This window comes from Danio rerio, chromosome 8, assembly GCF_049306965.1.
Source record: "Danio rerio strain Tuebingen ecotype United States chromosome 8, GRCz12tu, whole genome shotgun sequence".
NCBI classification, from domain to species: domain Eukaryota; kingdom Metazoa; phylum Chordata; class Actinopteri; order Cypriniformes; family Danionidae; genus Danio; species Danio rerio.
In genome coordinates, this window is record NC_133183.1 from 44,880,356 (window position 1) to 44,905,839 (window position 25,484).

General features: G+C 35.9%; 1 protein-coding gene across 2 annotated transcripts in view; it reads right to left on the reverse strand.

Annotated features, from left to right (window-relative positions):
- The window catches only part of rab11fip1a (RAB11 family interacting protein 1 (class I) a), a 44,934-nt gene that overhangs the window by 11,435 nt on the left and 8,015 nt on the right, over window positions 1-25,484 (reverse strand). For both annotated transcript variants that reach the window (XM_073910942.1, XM_073910940.1), the window contains exons 2-3: window positions 7,604-8,022; window positions 4,249-5,119 (exon numbers count right to left, since the gene is read on the reverse strand). In XM_073910942.1, coding sequence (XP_073767043.1) covers window positions 4,249-5,119; window positions 7,604-8,022 — 1,290 coding nt within the window. The remainder of the gene's footprint in view (window positions 1-4,248; window positions 5,120-7,603; window positions 8,023-25,484) is intronic.

Below are 25,484 nucleotides of genomic sequence, written 5' to 3' on the forward strand. Positions count from 1 at the left end.
AAACGGAATAGACATTTATTAACCGAAAACCATTAACGAATGAAAAAAAACTTTGGTATGAAGTTTCGGTATGAAGCACTTTAGTTTTATAAAAATGTGGCTGCTGAGCGCGTGCCTTGGAAGGAATGCCAATAAGCTTAGGGTTATTTCCCAATAAGGCACACGGCTTGGCGTAATGCAATTTTCCAGGCGCACCTTGTTGAAAACTTTTCAGAAGGTTGTGTGCACACTGGGATTCATGCAAGTAGAACTAACTTAATCTGCTTCACACTTTGTATGCTTTATACACATTTCAGTAATAATGGCAGACTCAGACAAACATTGCTGTGCTTTTTTCATTCTCTTCATAAATACAAACTAGTAACGAAAAAAAATAGTTAATGGTCGCCCAGTTATGAGAGACGACAGAGGAGCTCGAGCTTAAAGCACATTGAAAATGGTGAAGAAAACCGAACCCATGCGCTCACGCTTTTCACATGCTTTTAGACGCAACGTGAACAGACTCTGGTTGGGTTTTGCCACCTCAGGTCGAAATAACGAAAATGAATGCCATGACAAGCAGCAGCTAAAAGATTGGAAATGAAGAAAGGATGTCAACAGAGTGGCTTTTTGGTTTCTTTTCTTGTGCATCCCAGCCACTAGCACCCTATCTGAAAGTTTTTTAGCATAGAGGGTAATATAGTTATTCAACATCACAATTTGTAATGTTGCGATATGTTTTTGAATAATGATGGCTTGTTCCTTTAGATTTGATTATCATAATTAGTTTTGAGGTTTACTGTGTGATTATTATAAACAACTTACAGATATTGATCAACCTTAAAGTTTGCTTTGATTGTTTAGCGTTTACACTTTATCATTCCACACACTTTGAAACATTTTATTTATTAATTTTGAGTTACTATAGCACTTTTCTTTATTTTATTATAAGACATAAGAGACTATCCAGGGTATCTGCACATTTTTAACAGGAAATTTAAGACCTTTTAAGACCTTTTTAAGTCCTCTAAAATGAAAATTTAAGACTTTAACTAGACAAAAAACAAACAAAAAAAAAAACAGGAAAATGTTCAGTGTGTCAACAGAATGATGTGGTGAAGTATGGCGACAAATCTATGGCGGCAAATCAATGCCAATATAAATCGAGCGCAGCGGTGATGTTTGCGCGCGAGGAGAAGAACCGTGAGCAGATTACTTGGTTGACTTGGTTTACTTGTTATCTCTAACGCTATTTGCTACTCTGCCTTTCCGGAAGTTAGCCGGGATTGGATGCAGGTTAAAAGATCACGACGTTAAATAAATATACAATTTGCAAGTCATAATTATAAGAAACTTTCTGAGAACTTTATGAGGATTCAATCTCGAGAAACAGTCAAATAATAAAAATTAATCTTCTAAAATAATGACTTGCATTCTTGTAACATGACTTTCTAAACCCATTTGATTTGTCCGTGCAGCACTTGTCTGGTTTGTTGTATTTTACTTCATTATTAATCACAACAGCAGAGCTCATTATTACACTTGGGGATGATCTTTCTAGAAATATTGTCTTCAGAAGAGTTTATTTGCTTTTTAGATCTTTCCATACAATGCATACTATATGTGCAGTGCAGCTTTGTATATTATTATAATTGTTAACATTGTTTGTAATATAGATCAGTGTAAAATATATATATCTATATATTATATATATATATATTTTCAATCTCATTTTTAGTTAATGATTGAATAACCTGCATATAAAGACTTCAATCAAAAATGATTAGCCCAATCAAACATAAAAAATACAGTGACAGACATTCAGATGGGTGTTTATCGCCACCTATTGAGCAACAATTTAATTTCTAAAATCTTTGTTTGGCTTTACACACTATCCATTACAACATTCCACTTAAGAGGCATCCAAATTCCACTTTCTATACAACATGCCCACATCTTAAAGGTCACATATGCAGTTGAAGTCAAAATTAGTAGCCCACTTTTTTCTTGTTTTATTTCGGCAAGAATAAAAGCAGTTTTTAATTTTTTAAAACCCATTTTAAGGTCCATATTATTACCCTCTTTAAACTATTTATTTTTTCGAAAGTCTACAGAACAAACCATCGTTATACAATAACTTGCCCAATTACCCTGACCTGCCTAGTTAACCAAGTGAAGCCTTTAAATGTCACTTTAAGCTGTATAGAAGTGTCTTGAAGAATATCTAGTCAAATAATATTTACTGTCATCATGGCAAAGATAAAATAAATCAGTTATTAGAAATGAGTTATTAAAACTATAATGTTTAGAAATGTGTTGAAAAAAATCTTCTCTCCGTTAAATAAAAATTAGGATAAAAATAAACAGGGGGCTATTAATTCAGGCGGGCTAATAATTCTGACTTTAACTGTAAAGTGGAATAACAGACTGAAGACTTTGTACTTTATGCACTTCATGCATGTATAGCCTATTTTGTATAATATTGTCCATCTAATTTATTCTGACTTGTTCTTCATAGAAAATGAGTCAAGGACAATGAGTCTTAGAAAAAAAAAAAAGATTTTTATAAATTTGAACACGTTTGGTTTGAGTTCAGTTTAAATGTAGGTGCTAAACTTCATCAAATGGTTCAAAACACACATTTAAAGTCTGAATTATTCGTCCTGAATTACTAGCCCATGTATATTTTCCCCAATTTCTGTTTAATGTAGAGATCTTTTGCCACATGGTATAACTCTCTCTTTCTCTCCCAAGTAATAAAGTTTGTTACAAGAATATATCTCATTATTTTGATATGTCATTATATATAACCTGACTTGGTCATGATGGTAAGAATAGGCATTATTATGAGATTAATTATTACAAGAAATATCTCATTATTGAAAGTAAGTCGTCACCTATTATTACTGAGAAAGTCTATTAGTTTCACACTGTGACATTATGATAAGATATCCTATATATTTTTATTTAACGGGGAAACTAGCTTACCTGCGCTCAATCCCGGAAATCTTCCGGAAAGGTTAGAGTTAACAAGTAGATAAAGCATTAGAGATAACAAGTAAACCAAGTCCCGCCCTAGGGCTGACAAAAATTTAAAATGTTTCGCGCGAGCAGAGAGAAGAACCAGCGAGCGAGCAGAGAGAACTGATTGCGCGCGCGCTGTAGGCATGACCTCGCTCGCGAGAGCGTCCATCGTGCGCACAGATGATGATGTGCGTGAAGATCCCCTGTGGGCTCGCGAGCTGTAGTTTTCTCGCGTGTAGACCTGTAATCTGCTCACGGTTCACTTCTCCTCGCGCGCAAACATCACCGCTGCGCCTAGATTTATGTTGGCATTGATTTGCCGCCATAAGACGAGTCGGACATGAAATTTAAGATCCCACATGAAATGTAAGACCTCCTTATGGAAAATTACAGAATTCAAGGCATTTTCAGACCTTAAAAATCGAAAATTTTATTTAAGACATTTCAAGACTTTTTAAGGACCCGCGGGGACCCTGCTATCTAAAGCAAGGGTGGGCAAACTCGGTCCTGGAGGGCTGGTGTCCTGCATAGTTTAGCTCCAACACGAATCAAACACACCTAAACATGCTAATCAGAGTCTTTAAGATCACTAGATGTTGGAGCTAAACTCAGCAGGACACCAGGTCTCTTTTTGTTTATTTAAATTTTTTTTGGTTTTTGACAATTAAAACTATTTGCCTTTGTAATGTTGGTAAATTAAAATTAAAATAAATTTGTTAAATAAAAAATCCTAATACTCCTAATATCCTAATCCTAAAAAATCCTAATATTATTATAAAAAATATTTAATAATTATTGATACCAAATGATTAAACGTTATCATGTGTTTTTTTTTTTTTCTCTGCATCACCCAGCCCTAATTTTCAAAACAAAAACACATGTCCGGTTCTGGTCAAGCACAATCTAAAAATGTTACTTATTGGTCAAATAAATTTGTATTAATATCTCCACAATATGCAGAATGCTCAGCACAATCTCATGAGGAAACATAAATATTTTACATTTTGTCAGTTTATGCAAATTTATACGAATTCCTACAAGATCATTTACAAGTAGGAATGCATGGCACCAAACTCCACTCCTAAACCCAAATGTCATTAGGGCATAAGCAAATTGTGCAAATGAGATTGCACAAATTCATACAAATTAGCAATTGAATCAAAGTAACAAATTTGCACATAATAACATAAGAAAAATGGTGAGAAATCACACAGTAATAGAAAAAACATTAGAAGGTGCACTCACCTTGGCTTGACAGCGGACACTTTTGCTGTTCGGCTAGGGAAAGCACTAGCGGGTGGTGTTGGGGCAATTCCCCTGATGCCTCTCCGGGGGTCTGTGGATCTCTCTTCTGGCAAAGAAGCTGAAGTATCTGGGGTGAGGGGAATGTCTTCAAAGGGGTTTGTGGAGGAGGACACATTCAGATGTTTGGGTTCATTCATAGCTGGAGAACCAGATCCCTCTTTCTTCTCTTCCTTTTTCTTTCCAATGCCGAAGAGCGAGGAGAGCCGCTCAGTTACTCTGCTCTCCTCCTGGTGCCGCTGCTCCTCGGCATGCTGAGTCTCCTCTTCACGTCTCTTCCTCTGCAGCTCTTCTTCTTCTCTGCGCTTCCTCTCTTGTTCTTTCCTCTCTTCCTCCTGCTTCCTCTCTCGTTCCTGCTGCCTCCATTGCTCTTGCTCCTCCTGCCGGTCCAGCATCTCTTGAAGGCTTCTTCCTTCGGGTTTCTTTTCCTTCTCCTCCTCCAGCACCTTCACAGGTTGCGAGTTTTTGTCCTCCAGAGGGCGCTGTGGGACAGTTTTGTCTTGCACTTCAGGCTTGTACGAGGGAATACTTAGGCCTTTAAATGAGTCGATGGAGACGTCAGAAATATTCCGTTGATGGAATTTACGAACATCCTCTGCCGAACCCTTTCCGGAGCTGTTCAGGCTGAGCGTGGAGCCAAAGCTGGCTTTGGGTTCTTGATCCTCTGCATAAACATGGCTGCCGTTGATACAGAGGTTATTCTGCTCCTGGATGTTCTGTTTAGAGCGACTCAGAAGAGAAAAAGGGCCAAGTGACACTTTGCTATCCGAGCTGTCAGTGCGCTTGTGTCCCAGAATTTTAAACTTCTTTTTCACTGTAGGAGGAAAAAGATAAGGGAAAAGTTTTAGTATTTTCTACTCAACAAAGCTATAAATAGGGATGCTCTGATCAGAAATTTCATGCTTATCGGCCACTGCTTCAAGCTTTATATAACTTTAACACTGCATAAAGCACATTTTCCCTCCAAGTACGTTAAGTAGAGCTTTCTCCTTTCCTAAAAGAATAAATGAAAGATGTTGCATATAATCCCTTTAACACGTCCCTTATAACCATTTAGTGTGGACACATCATGATCAGAAGCAGCTTTGCAGAAAATAATAAACAATTTTTTTTTTTTAATTCGGAAACAATGCAATTTGTAAACTTGGCCAAATGATGGAAGAATAATTCAACATGCCTCAATGAAGAAAAAGTTTGGAGCGCATTTTTGATGCATAAGAAGTTAAAATGCATATTCCTCTGCTTGTAAAGCCATAAACAGGGTTTCTGCAGGTTTCAAGTCAAATGTAAGACTTTTTAGGAACCTTCCTAAAAGACCATTGTGAATGAAATTTTAGGCTTATACAGGGCTAAACACTAATGATTATATCTAATGGCCCCGTTGGGCCAATGGATTTCTTTATATATATTTCTTAGCTACATACTTTAATGTTGTCCAAAAAAACTAGCAGTATACACTATTTTCAACATATTATTTTCTCTTTTTTTATGACGAGTTTAACATTGTTAAAATAATATTTATTGTGGAGGCAATTACATAACTAAGCAAAATATATTTGTTGGCTTTTGGTCCAAATTGATTGAGATAACTTCTATTCAACCTAATGAATTTCTGTTATGAAACCTTTCCGATCCATGCCGATTTAAAAATATTATGGCTACTCCGCCTTACTTCTGTAAATATTTTTTTGTGTGAATGGAAGATGATGTAAAGTGATATATTGCTCTGTTATTATAATTAGGAATTGTGTGATTTTTCAACTGACTACAGTAAAATGCTATCTCACAATTATAGCTTTTATAGTGATATCTTACAAGGATTCTTACCTAACAGCACATTTTGAGGATTTAATTTATTTTATGAATTTGTCATTTATCTATTACAATATTATACAGGGTTTACTAACCATAATATATAATACTACTCAATTTTCAGTTGTCAGCAGCCATTACTTAGTATTGATCCCATCAGTCTTTATCAACAGATACAATAATAAATACATAAAATAATACATAAATTATAAATACTTTTTTATTATTATTCAAGCACACATAAGTTAAGAATAAAAACATAAAGCAGAAAAAAATGTTATTCTAAATGTTATAAACATTATTAAACAAATTATAACATAGAAATAACAATCAGTGGTGCTCATGGCTCCTTAATAGGTAAGAGAAAGTGGATGTCTTTTTGTAAGTTTTTTTTTTTTTTTTTTTTTACTTTAACCCATTGAAAGTAAACAGTGTATAACATTGTCATAATGAATTAAAGTATTGTAAAAAATGTAATGTTTTGTTTGCCACATATAGGTAACTATTTATGTGGGTAAATGGTGTGTTTTAATCCAGCTACCACCGCAAGTATATTTAAATCCTGTAATAAGCACTGATAGTATTGTTTTTGTATGCTAATGTTTAACATTTAAGTTTTTGACATGTTAGTGATTAAGTTTAATCAAAAAAAAGAGTGCATTAAAACAATCTGTTAAATGCTTTATTCCAGTTTTTCCAGGTAATATTACTACAATATTAAAGACTGAAAATGCTTTGTTCTGTGTCTTTTTAAACGGTTGTACAACAGTTACATCCGTCCTCTGAACCCGAAGTGCAAAGAGAGGTGGGGTGCCAGACCAATGTTTTCACAACAGATATCATTCTAAGATTACAACAGAGTCAAATAAGATCACAAAAAAATCAGTGCAGTGTAGGGTTGGGCCGATTGACGATGCCATGAAAGGTTAAAAATGTAAAAATGATAAAGCAGTGGATCGCACTGTCATCAACCAGATAATGTGACTGAAGGGAATCTGGTGGAGAGAACTCCTGCACATAATGAGACTCCCCTTTTCATGCAAAACTGGACACACCCACTTTCCTTACTTTTTCAAAAGTAAGAGGTGTGAAAACACCTTGCTGAGAGAGGGGGGTTCATGGACCTTTAAGCAAACTTGCCAGATTCAGATCATCAGCTTATTAGCAGAGACTGAAGACCTTAAATTGGTGTGACAGACAAAAGAGACACCCAAAACATGCAGTGCTGGTGGTCCTTCAGGAACGTGGTTGAGAACCACTACTCTATTCTACAGTGTGACATGCTCCTTAATATCTATATTAAAACGTTTTGAAATGATTTAAGAATGAATGTTTTACAAATTACACATGGCCTAAATGTTTTTTTACTTTGTACTTACAATAAGTACTCAATAGCTTACAATAACAAAACTCACCTAAGAATAATAATAATAAAAATAAATAAAAATAAAGTATTCTTAACAAGATGCATAATCATTTATTTTACCATCAGGAGAATCCACATTAAGGCCTGATGATCTGCTGCTGCTAAGTGAACTGTTCTTCTCAGGTAGGGTGCCGAGGGTTGACATGGACTGAGACACATTCCTTTGGAGGTTAGTTTTTGGCCCAAACAGGGATTTCAGCTTTGATTTCTTCTTTGGAGAGTCTGAACTGCCCTCTCCTTCTCCTTCGCTGTCTGTTTCCATTGATGAGGGCACAATCGCAGAAGCAGAATCTGACAGGCCGTCTTTCTTCTTTCCACGAATTTTATCCTTGAGCTTAGCGATTCCAGAGCGAGGCTTCTCTGTCATGGAGAGGTCAAACATGCTGGCTGTCATGTTATTCCTCATGAACTGAATGTCCAGCATAACTTCCCCACGGTCCTTCTCTTGCTTCCCATGCTTATCCACCAGCTTGTACCAGCTTCAAAGAAAAACAAATGGTATTCATTAAATTGCGTGGCAGACAACTTGTGAAGGACCATTTATTTTAGCTAGTTTAAAGATTTTAATCATCACACATAAGAATTGTTAACTACAATTATTCTACAAAAAATTTATAAATAGTTTAGGTTATAGCCACTGGCTAAATGACAAATTCGGGCCGCAAAATATATTGTGCAAACCAGCAACAGTCACATTGCAAGATTTGCAATGCAAATAGGGGATTATAATTAACCAGTAACCAAAGTTTAGAATGCCTAAATTGTGAAGTCAGAGTTAAACCCTAATCTAATGGTGTGATATGTTTTTGGATGACTTTAAGGCCTGTGACTAAGATTTCAGACAAATTTAAACCATTATAAAGTTTTCCACTTCAATTAAACTTGTTTTTTTTACTATTTATTAAAAGTTTTTAGCATTATTTTTACAATAAAGACTATGTAGTGTTATTTTTCAGTTGATTATTTAATGTCTGTACCTCAACACCGTTAGAGCTGTTTATTTAATTTTGTTTAGCTTTAGTTACTCATCTCTGCTTTAATAAGTTTCTTTTATTTTGTCTATATTTTTATGCAGATGCACTTTCGTACAAAATCATCCCAGTCAATGTAAAACAATGAATTATTTCCTTACTACTTATTTTACTTATTACTTAAGTGATTTTGTGAAATTATATTCATATCGCTAACCACGCACACAAATACAGATATATGGGGAAAAAAATGTGCATATCTGTGTGTAGCAATATGAATATAATTTTATTAGTACATATAAAAGCACATATCAATGCCTTAGGCCGTACTCACACTAGGTACAGTTGCCTCGAACCGGGGTAAAGCACGCTTTCTCCCCCGTCTCCCCCGACGGCCCGCGCTCACACCATATCGGGCCTCGGCACGCTTGCGTCATAATTATAATTCCACTACTCAGAATGACAATTAGAGATATCTGCAATTACAATTGTACTAGTACGAAATCAGATTGGAGATATCTGCAAATATATTGTGACTAGTCATATTCCTCCATTGACTTCTATTGAAAAATATTTGCAGATATCTCTAAAAGAGTTTTGACTAGTCACAATTGTAATTAGAGATATCTCCAAATGAATTTTGACTAGTAACAATTGTAATTAGAGATATCTCTAACGGAGTTTTTACTAGTCATAATACATTTGGAGATGTCTTTAATTCGTCATATTTAGAGATATTTACAAATATATTTGAAGATATCTCTAATTAATTTACAAATAGTCGAATTATAGTTGTAGATATCTTGAATTGGATGTTTGACTAGTCAAAATTCATTTGGAGATATCTCTAATTACAATTGTGACTAGTCAAAACTTATTTAGAGATATCTGCAAATATTTTTCAATGGAAGTCAATGGAGGAATATGACTAATCAGTCATAATATATTTGCAGATATCTCCAATCTAACTAGTCGAATTAGAATTATGACTACTCAAAATATAATTAGAGATATCTCTAAATATATTTATGGATAGTCAGAACAAGGTTTAAATGCTAAAACGGCTTGCCATACGCTCTCACCCAGTAGCACTGTGGAGATTTCTCTAGTTATATTGTTTCAGTCGTTTGTTATGCATTGACATGCAGTCAAATATTTTGCCAAACAGTCCTTAGGGATGCGGTGACACGCAGTCAGATATTTCACCGGACAGATCCGCCACTGTTGGCGCTCATAAACAATCATAAAGCTCTCGTGCTGCAGGAATAAGGAGGTCTGCTGAAGGCGCGCAGCTGGCGTGCAGTGAGGGGATTGCGTCTTTAATAAACTACGGCAGTTTGCGATCACTGAACAGTAAGAATGATTAATAAATCCATATGAAACAACCCCTTAAAAGTCACGTATCGCTTTCAGTTTCGGGCATAGTGTGAGTAGGCCCTTAGTCAGTATTCCTTAATCCCATATCTGTAACCACAAAAAAAAGTCCCTACTAAGTATTTACTAACAGTAATTAGAATTTATAGAGGCCAAACACATGTTGACTATGAAAATAAAAATTCAAACAAATATGAATAGGAGTAGGAGAGTTGAACCCTGTACCTGTAAATGAACGAAGTCACACAAGGCAGTCTAATGGCACAAATGGAAATTGTCATGTTTAATCTGCGCTTGTCCCTCATTTCTGCTCAGTTATAAGCTTGTTTTCAGCTAAGCTGCAGGCAAATCCAAGAATTCTGGAGTTTAGTATCTATAATTATGAACAAGCTATTATCTGCCTGCAGTATTGTCATAACAGACTCCTGAACAGAGGAATCATTGGTAGTCTATACTAACACCAAACAGCAGCTCCCACAGATGAATCTGATTAAACCTGGCATGCGCTCAGAGGAGGAATCTGCTGTAGAATTCCAAGAATTCAAGTCTAGACCCCCACAGCACAAGAGTTCCGAACGGACTGCTAATGCAATGTTAATGAAAAGCTCATGGAAACATTTTCTCTTTTAGAATAACATGTAAAGTTTAAACAGAATATAAAAAAATCAAGTCCCTGCTTTCTGATTATGTAAGTAAGTGAATGAAAAATGAAAACAAAGTAAAATTTTATAGTCAAAAAATGCCACTTGAAAACTCTCTCAATAGCCATCTTACCTTTTTTTGCATTGCTTAAGCACTATAGAAATAAAAATTACTTTACATCCATCCATCCGATGCCCAAATTAGAGCCTGCAGAGCAAAGTTGGCTCATCATGCCATCTGAGAAGAGATCGAGATTAATGGGAAGGTCGGGGCCAATGCCTTCAACAAAGCTTGTCATTTTTAATTTTAACATAAACTATTATTTGTTTAATTGTTGAGCAAATGAAAAAAAATGTTTCATTTAAAAGTTATGCGTGAATCAGATTTTTAAAAATTTAATGATCCTCGACAAGCAAATCAAGTGTATTCAATGTATTTAGCATTAACGTGGCAACTTTAATGTAATAGTTTGGTTTATTTCACCTTGGCCAATCGCTTTTAATCAAGTTTGATTTTTGGCCCTTCATAAGAAAAAGTTTGGCCACCCTTGATCCATCCAAACAGTCTTTATACTGAAATGTTTGTTGGTTGAACATAATAAAATGTCTGAGCACTTCTAGCGTTATGGACATGACATTGCCAGTAAAATCTCAAATCATAAATTTACATAGTAATATATGTTAACATTATATTGAAACATCACTTTATATTTTCCAAAACTACTAACAGCAGAGTTGTGGGATCAGAAAAATATCAATCCGAATTTTTTATTTTATATATATATATATATATTTATTTTATATTATAAATAGGCTTATTTTATATTATAATATATATTTTAAATGAGGAAAATTGGATGTGGAAATATGGATGTGACCAAAAAAAGTATGCCAGTGTACAGCATAGCATACAGCTTACTTTGTAGAAATTCTGCGAAATACAATACAGAACCCAAAAGAAATAATGTTAATCAAAAGAATAGAAGTTGGTTTACTATAGAACAAAAATTATTTGAATTTTGTTTTACATTTTTGCATTTATGAGGAAAAATCTTCCTTATGGATGTGACATCTCTTCATTATGAATGTGACAAATGTGAAATTGGCACTTGTGTGACTTTGGTAAATCAAATATAAATATAAAAAAAAAACATTAACTGAGGCATTTTTGAGTATTTTTAAAAAGTATTTTAAAATGCAAGCCAAAAAAAAAAAAAAAAAAAACTTTTTTTTTTCATGGCAAGGTTGACATTTGCATAGAATTGCTCATTTAGGCCCTACCACAAATTCTTCCCCTTACCCCTTGTTTTGCACATTCATGTCCCAATTCTCATTAGCTTGAAGGTGTAGGGCTAAGAGGAAGGGCTAGATAGCCCTTGAAACAGATTTTTCTGGACCATACTCGAAATCAAGGACTAAGAAAATTTCCCAGAAAATCTCCCCATTTACAACGGCAGCATGGCTGCACACTAGGCTTGGGCTGTATCCAAATTTTGATACCGTCAAACCGCCTCCATATTTTACCCCGGTCTCCGGTATTACCGGCGTAATAAAAAGTTATGACGTAAGGCTCAGACAGCGTCACCAAACTGTTGGCTTGAGCCTAAACCATTCAGAAACTGAATACCTTGTATGCGACCTTAGGCTCGCGGTCAGAGAGAGAGAGAGAGAGAGAGAGAGAGAGAGAGAGAGAGAGAGAGAGAGAGAGAGAGAGAGAGAGAGAGAGAGAGAGAGAGAGAGAGAGAGAGAGAGAGAGAGAGAGAGAGAGAGAGAGAGAGAGAGAGAGAGAGAGAGAGAGAGAGAGAGAGAGAGAGAGAGAGAGAGAGAGAGAGAGAGAGAGAGAGAGAGAGAGAGAGAGAGAGAGAGAGAGAGAGAGAGAGAGAGAGAGAGAGAGAGAGAGAGAGAGAGAGAGAGAGAGAGAGAGAGAGAATTTGAATTTAAAAGTGCCTTTTATTACAATAAATCAACAATCATCATTTCAACATGTCAACAACTCACAAGGGATGCAGTAAAAAAAATGTAAATACATTAATTATAAAAAGTAAAAACTAATTCTTCATCAACAATTGAACACAATGCCCCATTTCCACACCACCTCATCTCAAAAGCTAATATATCTTTTGTAGATTTATAAAAACAATAATCAATCAGAACCCGTGATTTCACCAAGTTTACAAACATTACCACCACATCTTCACCGGACAATCTTTCAACCTTATTTTTTCTGCTCATATAGATAGCTAATTTAGCTTGCCCCAAAACAAAATTTAGGAGTTGACATTTAAACCTCTTTCTTTTAACATATCTAAAACCAAAAATAAAAACTCTTTTAGAGAACATTTCATTGCAGGAATTAAAAACATTTTCCAAAAGTAAAAATAATGGTTTCAGTCTATCGCATTCCATGAAAGCGTGAAAAATTGATTCTCTTTTTGAGCAAAAAGGACAATTAGCAATGGCATCATGATTAAGATTTGAAATAAAAGCATTGACTGCAATAGCACAATGTAGAAGTCTCCATTGTATATCTCCTGACCTTTTAGACAACGGTGGCTTATACAGTGACCTCCATTCAGGTTTAACATGCTCTTCTACACCCAACACTTCACGCCAAGGTGTGTCAATTTTATTGTTTAGTTCTTTTTTATTAAAAACTTTGACACAAACTTTATAAAAATCTTTGCCAGTAACCATAGATAAACCCAAGCACAATGTTTTTTTAGAGTCCAGAAAGTGTCCATTAAAATCCTCTAACTTGGGGAGCAATGTGAAAACCGGAAAAAAATCCTTCGATTCGGAATCATTCACTTTTCCACAACTGTCTATTAGCAGAGTTTTTTCTTCATCATTGATCAGTCCTCTCCAGTTCTGTAACATATGTTCAACAGTCCGTAAGGATCTAATTTTTAAAACATCAGCCACTTCTTGCGTTTTTCTGAAATCCACTCCAGCGATATGCAACAAACGTCCAAGCGTATAAATCTTTGAATTCTGCAACACTTCGTTAAGTCCATGAAAAGAAGAACTGTCCTTTGTAAGATCAAAACGAGCACCATTTATTAGAGGCTCCTCCAACAACCAGTGGAGAGTACATGTACTACTTCTTTGCAAATTAAACAAACTCCACACCTTAAAAAGATTTCTGTAAAATATTGGCAGTCTATTCACATTCAACTTGAGGGGGTCCATTAAAAACAAGGCTTTATCTAAATCCAGCCCTTCAACACTGTGTAAAATTGAGGAAGTTACTGCTCGCCATCCATACACTGAAGATCCATACAGAAATTTTTGTAAAAATTGTAATCGAAAAGCTGCTATTCTGCTTCTCAGCTGTATCAGACCCTGACCACCCTCTTCTTTGGTTAAATACAACACACTCTGTGGGACCCAATGCAAGTTATCCCAAAAAAAATTGACCAAAAGACTTTGGAGTTCTGTTAATAATTGTAAAGGAGGATCTAAACAAGCCATCCTATGCCAAAGACTGGAAGCTGCTAAATTATTCACTATTAAAACCCTTCCTTTGTACGACATTTTGGGTATTAACCATTTCCATTTATTAAGTCTACCCTTTATATTATCCACAACTCCTTCCCAGTTTTTCTGAGTAAAACTTTCATCCCCCAAAAACACTCCTAAATATTTAAAACCACTTGTTCCCCAACTCAAGCCATCAGGAAGGTTTGGCCTTTCTTTTAACCAATTTCCAATTAAAATTGCTTCACTTTTATTCCAGTTTATTTTTGCTGATGATAAACTTTTAAAATCATCTAAGACTTCCATTAAAACTCGCACATCATTTTGTTTATCAATAAAAACCACTACATCATCAGCGTAGGCAGACAGTGTGACATTATTTTTACACCCAGGCAAGTTCAACCCACAAACTTTTTCTCTTAGTTGTTGTAACAAGGGTTCAATGGCAAGTGAATACAACATTCCAGATAATGAGCAACCTTGTCTTATTCCCCTACATACCTTAAAAGGAGTGCATAAGCCACCGTTTATTTTCAGCACACTTTCAACATCACCATAAAGTACTTTCACTTTATCAATAAAATCCTGGCAAATACCAAAAGCTTCTAATGTTCTCCACAAAAAAGGGTGCTCAACCCGATCAAAAGCTTTTTCTTGATCTAACGATATAAGACCAATTTTTATATTAAACAACTTGGAGACATCAAAAATATCCCGCATAAGGGTAATGTTATCAAAAATTGACCTCCCGGGGACACAATAAGTTTGGTCTGGATGCACCACTAAATCTATTACTTTTGTTAACCTGTTAGCCAACACTTTTGATAACAATTTATAGTCAGCACATAAAAGTGAGACAGGGCGCCAATTTTTAATTTCTAAAAGGTCTCCTTTTTTGGGAATGAGTGTGATGACCGCTCTACGACTACTCAATGGAAGCCTTCCTGATGCTAGACCGTCATTAAGTACCTGCAAAACATCATCACCCACCTCAGTCCAAAAAAATTTATAAAAATCAACTGGAAGACCGTCAATTCCTGGTACTTTGCCAGATTCCATATTTTGTAATGCTTTATACAACTCTTCCATTCTTAAAACACCAGATATCTCAGCATTTGCCTCCTCAGTCATCTGATTTAAACCTCTAAAAAAGGCACTCTCTGAGTCCCACTCTGCACCCAATTCATTCTTATACAAATTTTCATAAAAACTGTTTGCTCTTTTACGTATTTCTTCAGGTCTAATTAAAATTTCCCCCATCTCAGATCGTAATGCATGAATAGTACGTTTTTGTCCATTTTTCTTTTCAAGATTAAAAAAATATTTAGATGGTGCATCCATCTGTTCAATACTTAAAAAACGTGAACGAATTAAAGCCCCTTGTGTTTTCAACCCCAGTAGGTCTGCCAACTGAGTTTTTCTGTTTGAAATTGTTTCTATACAATTAGGATTGTTTGTTGAATCAGCTAAAATCTGCAAATTGATTATCTCTGTCTCCAAGGCTTTCATGGAACTATTTAACTCTTTGGTGACATTACGAGTGTACTGTTGACACAGTTGTTTGATTTGGATCTTCCCAAAATCCCACCACTGATTTAAATCTTGAAAGGAATCTTTTGTTTTTCTAAAATCTTCCCAAAAAAACTTAAAAACTTCTTTAAAATCCTTATTACATAGTAGATTGGTGTTGAAGTGCCAATATGCACTGCGGGGCTTAACTTCATTTAAAAAAAAGGAACATAAAACCATATGGTGATCAGAGAAACTGACTGGAGAAATGATGCAACTTTTAAAAATGCTCAAGTGATGTTTAAAACTATAAAATCGATCTAGTCTCGCAAGAGAAAGAAAATTATCACGAGCATGAGCCCATGTATACTGTCTCTGTCCTTCATGAAAATGCCTCCAAATATCACTTAGTTCATTCATATTAATACATTTAGTGAGACGTTCACGTGAAGGCATATGAGGTTCAATATGGTTCCTGTCTATATGACTTTCTGTACAGTTGAAGTCTCCTCCTAAAAACAAATATTCTTCAGTATTGCACTTTTGTAGCACAGTATTAAGTGTATCTAAAAACACTAATCTTTCTATTGCCGATGTTGGAGCATAAACGCATATAAAAATGAGAATGTATTTTTCAAAGATTGCTCTTATTTTCAAAAGTCTTCCTTTCACAATCTCCTCTGCTTGAAAAGATACTGGACAAAAATTTTTTGTAAATAAAATGCCCACTCCACCACTGATTGTGGTGTTATGACTAAAAACAGCATTTCCATCCCATTCTTGCATCCAATCAACTTCATTCTTAAAGTCACTGTGTGTTTCCTGAATAAAAATAACATCTATGTTTTTCTGTTTAATAACCCCAAACAATTCAGCTCTTTTTTTGTAATTTCGTGCACCATTCAGATTTAATGATGCTATACACACTTCAGCCATAGTCAAACATAAATAGAAAAAGAAACACAAACTATTGTGATTCATCTTCATAAAGTTATGCTTTTTCACTTCCATCATTCAGGTCTGCATTGAGTTTCCGCACTATTTTTTTTAATCGATACACTTCTTTGTTGGAGAAACAACCTTCAGCCATAAAACCTTTAACTTTATCCACAAACTGCTCAACATCTGGAAAGTATTCATTTACTAAGACTCCCCTCTTGTTCTTTGTTGACCTTAGAAATAGTTTAATATCATCTACTCCATAATTGCGACTAGAAAACTCACTCTGAGACAGTGTAAGACTTGAATCAGATAGCTCGCTGTCACTCTCTGACTCAAGTTCATCTTCCATATCTACTTTTTTCACTTGCCGAAAACCATGCACACTGTCTGACTTTTTCCTTTTTAATGGCACCTTAAATACTGTTTTCTCCACGTCTGTTTCATTTTGCATATCATCAACCTCCCGAACATCCCTCAAAACAACTTCCAGATTTTGTTTATCGCTTGACTCACCTTTGTCTTCCTCGTCATCAACTTCTTTTGCATTTTGTGCTTCCACCTCCACTGAAACCGATTCATTCTCCATAGGATCCACACTGTGATCGCCATCATGCCCGGTCGCTGCCACTACCGCGGGTTCCACCTCGGCGGCCTCATCGGCCAGTTGTTCGTCACCATTAGCTGCGTCGCTCACATTAGCGGGGCGATTGCTTTCTTCTTGTTTGTTGGGGCAAATACGGACCAAATGACCGAAATTTCCGCAGCCAAAACACTTAATCTTGTCGGTGGTAATAAACACCACATAGTCAAAGTCATCCACTCGGAAATTAAGCGCAAGGTCTAGATCAGCGTCATTGTTTACGATCATGTAAACAGAGCGCCTGAATGAAACAACGTGTTTCAGTAAAGGGGAAGCACCACCAATTGGAATTTTTTTAATCGAGGAGACCAGTTTACCGTAGCGAGACAATGCTTGTGTTAAAACTTCATCACTAATAAATGGTGGGACGTTCGAGAGAGTGACTCGTTTTGACGGTAATGAAAGAGGCATAACCGGAGTAAGGACTCCTTCCAGTATGATTCCTCTTTGAACCACTTCGTTTGCATTCTCTACTGTGCTTAAAAAGATTACTATTGCACTATTCATTTTAGATGCAGACAAAATATTCTCATGTCCCACAATTTCACCTACAGCTAAACAACAGCTCTCCACGCTCACTGCAGACGCCACTTTCACACCGTGACGACGCGTGAGCGAGCTCAATCCCCGCGCACCTGTACCTGCCCCAGCCATCTCCCCAAAAACGCACAAAAACCCCTACAACCCAAAATCCCCTCCCCCCGAAAAAAACAAGAAAACAAACAAAAAAAAAACCAATAAGAAAAGGAAAAAAAACTACACCATATAACAAAGAATATAGAAAAGGAATGGAAAAAAGTTTGAAAAGCAAGGCACTCAAGCACCCAAGTCACACACGCTCACTCACAACGCACTCACTCCCAGCATGCTCTACGAGAGAGAGAGAGAGAGAGAGAGAGAGAGAGAGAGAGAGAGAGAGAGAGAGAGAGAGAGAGAGAGAGAGAGAGAGAGAAGCGACGCACAGCACCTCTCTCTCCCTCTCTCTCTCACACACACACACACATCTCTCCCGCAATTTATTCAGAAATTTACCCCCACACCATAAGAAATCTGGCCGGCTCCCGCGGTACTGCAGCGCTGTAATCGGGCCATAAAAATTATACCCGATAGGTCCCGAGTCCGACAGGTACAGTTTGATTGACAGCTTTATAAAGCCCGAACCCATTTACAGCCCGACATTATTCAAATGTGCTCATGCACACAGCTCTAATGCATTTTTTCAAGAATGAGTCATTTATATGTTTTAACATCATTTATATGTAACAAACGTAGACTAGGCTATGTGCCACTTGAAAGTTGGAACAAAGAAATAAAGTAGGCCTAAGTCCTCTGTATTGTAACATCGTAACATATCAGCACTCTATAGGTCTAGGTACATGCACTTAGCCTTTAAATTGGCCAACACCCAAATGAAAAAAAATCTTTCTTTACAAATCAAATTAAAATAAACTCTAAATGATGATGGGTATTTTGGCAATAACGAAATTAAGATAAAGGCTCTGCAAGGTTTGTTTCTCAACTTCTCTTCACAATCTGGCATTAAGGCGGCGGTGAAGATGAATATTAAAAGAATAATGCCACCATTAGCCTGTATACGCTGTCTACATTATGATTATATGGTTTAATTAATATTTATTTATAATTGAAAAACCCTTTACTCACCAAGATTAGGTTACGTGTGTTTGTGGAGGAACATTATTAAATCCACAGGCTTTAGCGCATGCAGTCCTGCGCTCACGGGGTCCAGCAGCTGAACACCCTTTCCTGCTGCTACAGGCCGAGATGCAGAGTTCTGATCTGGCTGATTTTGCAAGTTTTGGGTTGGATTGTTTGTTCATCTTCTACCAGTCAGGAACATCCATTTAATTTTCCATGACAGCAGTTTGTTTTACTGTAGCGAGAGGCCTCGTCTTTTTACCTGTCAGCTTGCGGTTTAGGGCTCTACCGTAATACGCAGTGTATGAGCGACCGCGAAATACCTGCGGCTGGAATGCGCTCTTTCTGAGCTAGTGACTGACTTGACCGCCGTCAAAATTCGCTTTTTTTACTACTTCGTCATCATTTGTTTCACCTTTGCAGGGATGGATTTTAATGCAGGGATTTGGATTTTTCGGGTCTCGCCGGGTTCGGGCAAAGATCTTTAGCTCTAATGCAGACCTCTCGTTCATATTAACCATGTCTCCCTTCTGTTCAGTCGAAACTCCCAAACTGCAGGACACTTTGAAGCGCGTCACGTCACGTCACCTCTCCCTCTCTCCCTCCCTCTCCCCCTCTCTCTCTCCTCCACACTGTCCCGTGATGACAACCACACATACGTTTTTGTAGGCATTAAATAAAGGATATTTAATATTTTATGACGGTATAACGGTATTGAAACTGACACCGTTGCTATTTTTAGATCCCGCGGTATACCATAATACCGAAATACCGCCCAAGCCTACTGCACACATAGTTAGGAGATGCACAAATTACAATTTTTTTGTCATTATTACGATTTTTTTTACATGTTTCAATACATTCATAACAGCTTTCGTGTTTGACATGCTAAATTTCGCTATCTATAATCCCTAATAATAACTCCTGTATAGCAGTCCCATAACATTCTTTCACTCGATGACACTCGAATACCCTGTCAGAAAAGTCTAGTGGCTGGGAATGACCTTTTTACAGTGTCTGCTATAATGTTAATGTTGTCTTCGTGTGTTTACATAGATGGATATAACCACGATGTAAACACAGAGAAGAGTTACAACCTTATTGCCATATTATATTGTTATGATAACACGATAACATTGCCTTCAGTGATTTTTTTGGAAGATAAATGCCAAAAAATAATGCAACTGGAATAAATACAGAATCGTATGAAACGAGATGACGATGACATATGATTGCGTAAATTTTGAAGCCCTTCTCCATTTTTCAAGGGCCAAAGGGAGTGGGTAGGGGTACAAAAACAGAATTGGGATTGGGCCTTAGTCTTGTGTTGCTTGGTCAAAACATTTACAATCATTGTGCATGATGCTTGGAATGACATCCGAACTGGAGAAAAATGGGAAAAGCCCAAGGTCAGGAAACAAACTGTCAGTATGTTAGTGGACCTTAAACTCAGTCCGCAGCTGGAAAACTCAAATCTAAAGTTTCAAGGTGGAGTAAGACTAAAGGGAAATCATGCCTATCAGCAATCAAAGCTCAAAGAATGTTTTCATGATGTCAGTGTTCGGCATTAGATAAGAAAAGTTATTTTAAGATTATCCAGAGCTCTTTCTCGTTACCTTCTGCTCTAAAGTTTGTTAAAGAAAAAAAGAGTGTGAAACAAAAGATGCTTGACAAACGCAGACCAGAACATCATATGAAAGCTATCTACGAAATGACCCATTTCTTTTAATAGCCAACCTGGCAGTAAAACCCATTTTTATAGCCACTTTGATGTACATTAATACCATAAACAAACCATTCTCTCATGGCTCACTCTCAAATTCTCTCAAAGTATACACATTCCATGCAGCTAGCTAACACCCAGGTTTATCTCTTCATACAGTAAAAAACAAACAAGTACTACTCTTAATCTAACTTCAGCTCCAATCATTAACTCTGACCGAGAAGGGAACAGTAGACTACACTGTGTTCTACCACCAGGAACACGCTGCTATCATTTAACACTGCAATCCCGGAAGTGGATTTGCTGAATGATTTCTTCCAGATTTACATATATGTGTATGTGCATGTTAAATGACTTTTATGAGGTTTCTACTCCAATTTGTGAATTAAACATAAGAATTTAAACAGAGGGTGCCTTAAAATCCAGTTTTACAAAATGCAACAGAGATATTTAGAGTCAGACATACTTAATATTATGAAAACGTCACTAGTCCCTGCTTATATAGTAACAAAAGCTTCTCCAACCATAAGCTAATTAAAGTATAAATTATTAAATAATTTGATTTGTTTTAATTTTTTTATCATTTTAATATAAAAGTAATTTTTAATGAATGCTTTAATTTTAGTCTTTTAAATTAGTAATTTGGAATCAAATGAGTCAAATTTTTGCTGTGAATTAAGCAAATAAGGGTTAACAGGAACCACGAGTTCTCTCTGAATCATTTAATTTATATAAGGTACACAAACCCGTGTTTACATAGAAACTTTAAACCAATGGCCAATGCCCAAGGAGACTGCATAACTAACTGGTGCAGCAAGTTTCATGTTCTCTCTTTTTGGTGCCAACATGACATCAACATAACACTTTATAAAAGGGTTTTAGAGGTCATATGACATGGGAACAGTTGGCCCACATAAAGGTACAGCAAAATAATTGGAAATATGATCCACTGAGGTTAGTGTTAGCAAATTAACCACACCTTAGTCTGTATGAACATTTAGTAACTCATATGCTAAACGCTAAAATGTGACAGACACCATAACAGAATAGGGGGAAATTGAACATGACATAATTTTTCTCAAAAAACATATTTCTAAAGATGCTGTTGACTTGACATTTTAACCAGAACTTTTAGAAATTAGATTATGTGTGATAAAATCCGTATCAGTTATTACGATATTGTAATTACCTCTCTAAAATATGTTCTTTTTAAATGTCTGGGTAAAAACAATGTTTTCCTTTATTGAACATTATTTTAAGAAACATTAAAAATACTTTGGAACAATAGACTAAATAATTAAACGAATCATTGACTTCAGCTGTCTTTGTAAGTTTTAAAAACACATTTCTTGACTACTTAAAAAGGCATCATTGGAGATTATTATTTCCTTTAAATATAAAAGTAGGCTACTCCACTGTGCGGGTCCATAGCATGCCTGGATTTTGGTCTATGAGCCAAACAAAATGAAATAAAATAGGCAAACACCTAAAATAGGTAAAAAAAAAAAAAAAAATTTAATAAAAACTGCGAGAGAATATAAATGGATTTTAAAAAGATTATTGTAAACACCATTCCAAAATTAATATAGTATTTTCTCCTATTTTAGACATTCAGATACTCTTTTACAAGTGACAATGATCAGCTGAACTCAATGTCAGAGCAGCCATATCAACATTACCCTGAAGTAGGACAGTAACATGACACCAGCATGCTCTAAGAAAAAGAGGCAAAATTCAATCCCTTGCTGTGCATAAATGTATGGAGAGAACAAATGAAAACCAAATAATTACTTGTGTTCTTTGCAGTAATAGAAACAAAAAATACCAAAATATCACAACCTTATTAGATTATGAATATTAAAGGTGACATATAATGAAGTTAAATAATAGGTATTCAGTATGAAAATGACATACCATATGCCTCAAACATAGTTGTGTCTTATTTAAATCTTGTTTGAGAAAAACACCAAAAAAAAAAAATGGAAATCAGAACAATACACCAACTATAACATTCGCGGGTTATAGTTCCAGTCCCTATACACAAAGTATGCACAAACTCCAGGGGTGGGGGGTGGAGGGGTGCTAATTACACAAACTCAATTATTAATATCATAGTTATTAACTTGTGCAATACTTTACAATTCTGTTTGCACACCAGTTACATACACATGCACTGCATGATTATTTCCCTGTATGTATTATTTATTATAATTAAGTGCAGTTATCTTTGAGCTGACAAGTTAATTTCGTTTTATTGCTGCAATGAATATAATATAGGCCAGTTGTTTTTATTTTTTACGTAACTATGTGAAATAAAACTGACTTATATTCTGTGGTTTCTAAAAGATCAATACTATAAAGCCACAGAGAATAAACCACTTTTATTGCATGAATTCATTAATGTTTAATTTTGGCTGAATGTTAACAAAACAGTTTTTGTTTAAAAAGTACAGTTTTTAAATCTTAAAAAATTCAAATGTCTTTGATATACTGACAGCAAGTTTCAGGTTTTGTTAAATCCACATTTTCGTTGTAGTTTAGAAATATTATGAATATTAATGACTTGCCCGTTGTCTTAATGGTATGTCAAGATTTTTTCTTAAATGACTAATTTCATCTGTATTGTATATGCAGGTTTAATGCTTTAGTGCATGATCCGGCACTGCTCCAGAGGCACCAGCAGCTGCACAGGTACAGACATGATGCTGCACTGGAGACTGTCCACCTACCAGCTATGTAGGTACAGAGAGGGTTTTATTCCTTACCCTTTGTAAGTGTTTGAAATTAGGAATGCTTCTGCAGAAGACATGTCAGTTTTTTTTTTTTTTTTTTTTATGTAAACTGTTATTTTGTAATGTAAATATGTAAATGTTTAAGTATAATTTTGAGCGTATATATGCATATTTATATAAATGAATAAATACATGCTTAAATCCATATGTTTGTATGTTCTTGTTCCTCTGTGGGGGCACCACAGTAAATTTTCACTTAGGGCACCCTTTTGGCCAGAATTGGCCCTGGTTATGATCATTAATATGCACACCCCGGCAACATTTGATTGGCCACAACATTTCCTAGATGATAACAAGTATTAAAATAACTGCTTTTACACTATTAGATCGAATGGTTCTTTTTGATTAACCAATCCATTCTGTGTCAACCTGGTCCAGTCAACACACACACACGCACGCACGCACGCACGCACACGCACACGCACACGCACACGCACACACAAATGTAATTTTCACTGTGGTGCTGATAACGAAACTCTTTAGAATGCAAACGAAACTCTTTAGAATGCAATACAAATGTTTCATCTTAAAGATCTATACAAGTATCTTTAAAAGTATAAATTACAATAAGTTTATACAATATAAGAAATAAAGTCAATTCAGTATTTTTGCATTCAGTCAAAACACGTAATCTGAGAACAAATAATAGATTCAAAAGACCAAAGTAACGTAAGCCGAGAGCAATGCGAGAGAAGCGAGTCTATTGGTGTGTGTCTAAGAAGTGTCAAGTCCTGTGGAGGAGCTCCAGATGGATACTTTTGTTTTATGTTTACTATATGATAAAAAGTTGTTGCACATCTGCCGGTTCCCACCTCTGAAAGAGCGACTTTGAGCTGTTTAATTAAAGCGGGTCACACACCGGATGTGCCGCAACACGGCGTGCACATGACAGTTGGAAGTATCACACACCAGACGAGCGCATTCGCATGTTATTTATAATGAAAGTATTCAAATGGCGCTCTGTGGCATGGACAGCCACCTAAATCTGTTTAAATTCTACAATCCATGGTGCTGTGTGGCGCATCCGGTGTTTGACCCCCTTAGCATCACATGTATCTCTGGTGTAAACAAAACACCCGCAAAAAACCTCAATAAAGGAAGCATAGAAACTCTACTGCCAGCTAGTGTTTTGGGGGTGTTATGAGAAAAGCGACACTAAAAGAATGCAGAAGTATGAAATGCATTGCTATGTGCAAGGCATGAGCCATAGGTTACAGTGATAACTTAGTGTAATGTAAACAGCAATATGGTTTTGGGGACTTTTAGTAATATTTACTTTGTTAAATAAAAAATAAAAAAAAGAACTAAAAAAAAAAAAGCACACTTTTGGCTAATCAGCTGCTATGGAGAAACTGGCAGCCAGGCAACAGATTGGCGACATCATGTGCACATGCACTCTACCAGTTCAGAATGGTTTAAAATCTAACAGTGCTAGAATTCCTGGCCTGAAAAGTTTTGTAATTTAACTGCATCATTCCAGGTTCTTTCCTTACGTTTAGCATAGATTATTATATTTCCTATGTATGCATGACTCTTATTTTGAAAACAGAGCAAGAATATACTCTGGGGTAAATTACAGCACAAGGCACAGATAATCTAATCTCATACACACTAAATACAAAGCCTGATTATTAGCTTATTTAGCATTATTACATTGTATGTAGGTAGAAAACAATTTAAACATTGTATCAGTTCATACTATGGCACCTTAAACTGATACTCAGGCATTTATCAAGATGCAATAACACACACACACACACACACACACACACACACACACACACACACACACACACACACACACACACACACACACACACACACACACACACACACACACACACACACACACACACACACACACACACACACACACACACACACACACACACACACACACACACACACACACAAAACTTTTCTTACAGATCAACAAAATTGTTTACTAATTGTTTAAAAATACTGACAAAAATGGTGAATTTATGGTGAATTTGAAGGCAAACAGTTAAACTGATTATTTATACTCATAAGTGAGTAATTTGAGTTCACTTTGAATACAAAAATAAATCCAACAAAAACAAAATTAAAATTTTAGTGCTTACAAACACAAGGTTGTTTACAATTGAGAAAACACAACAAATTAAATCATTCAGCAAAACTTAAGCCAATACCTCATTAAAACACTCCTGCCTCAAATAATCACATATTGAAATGTT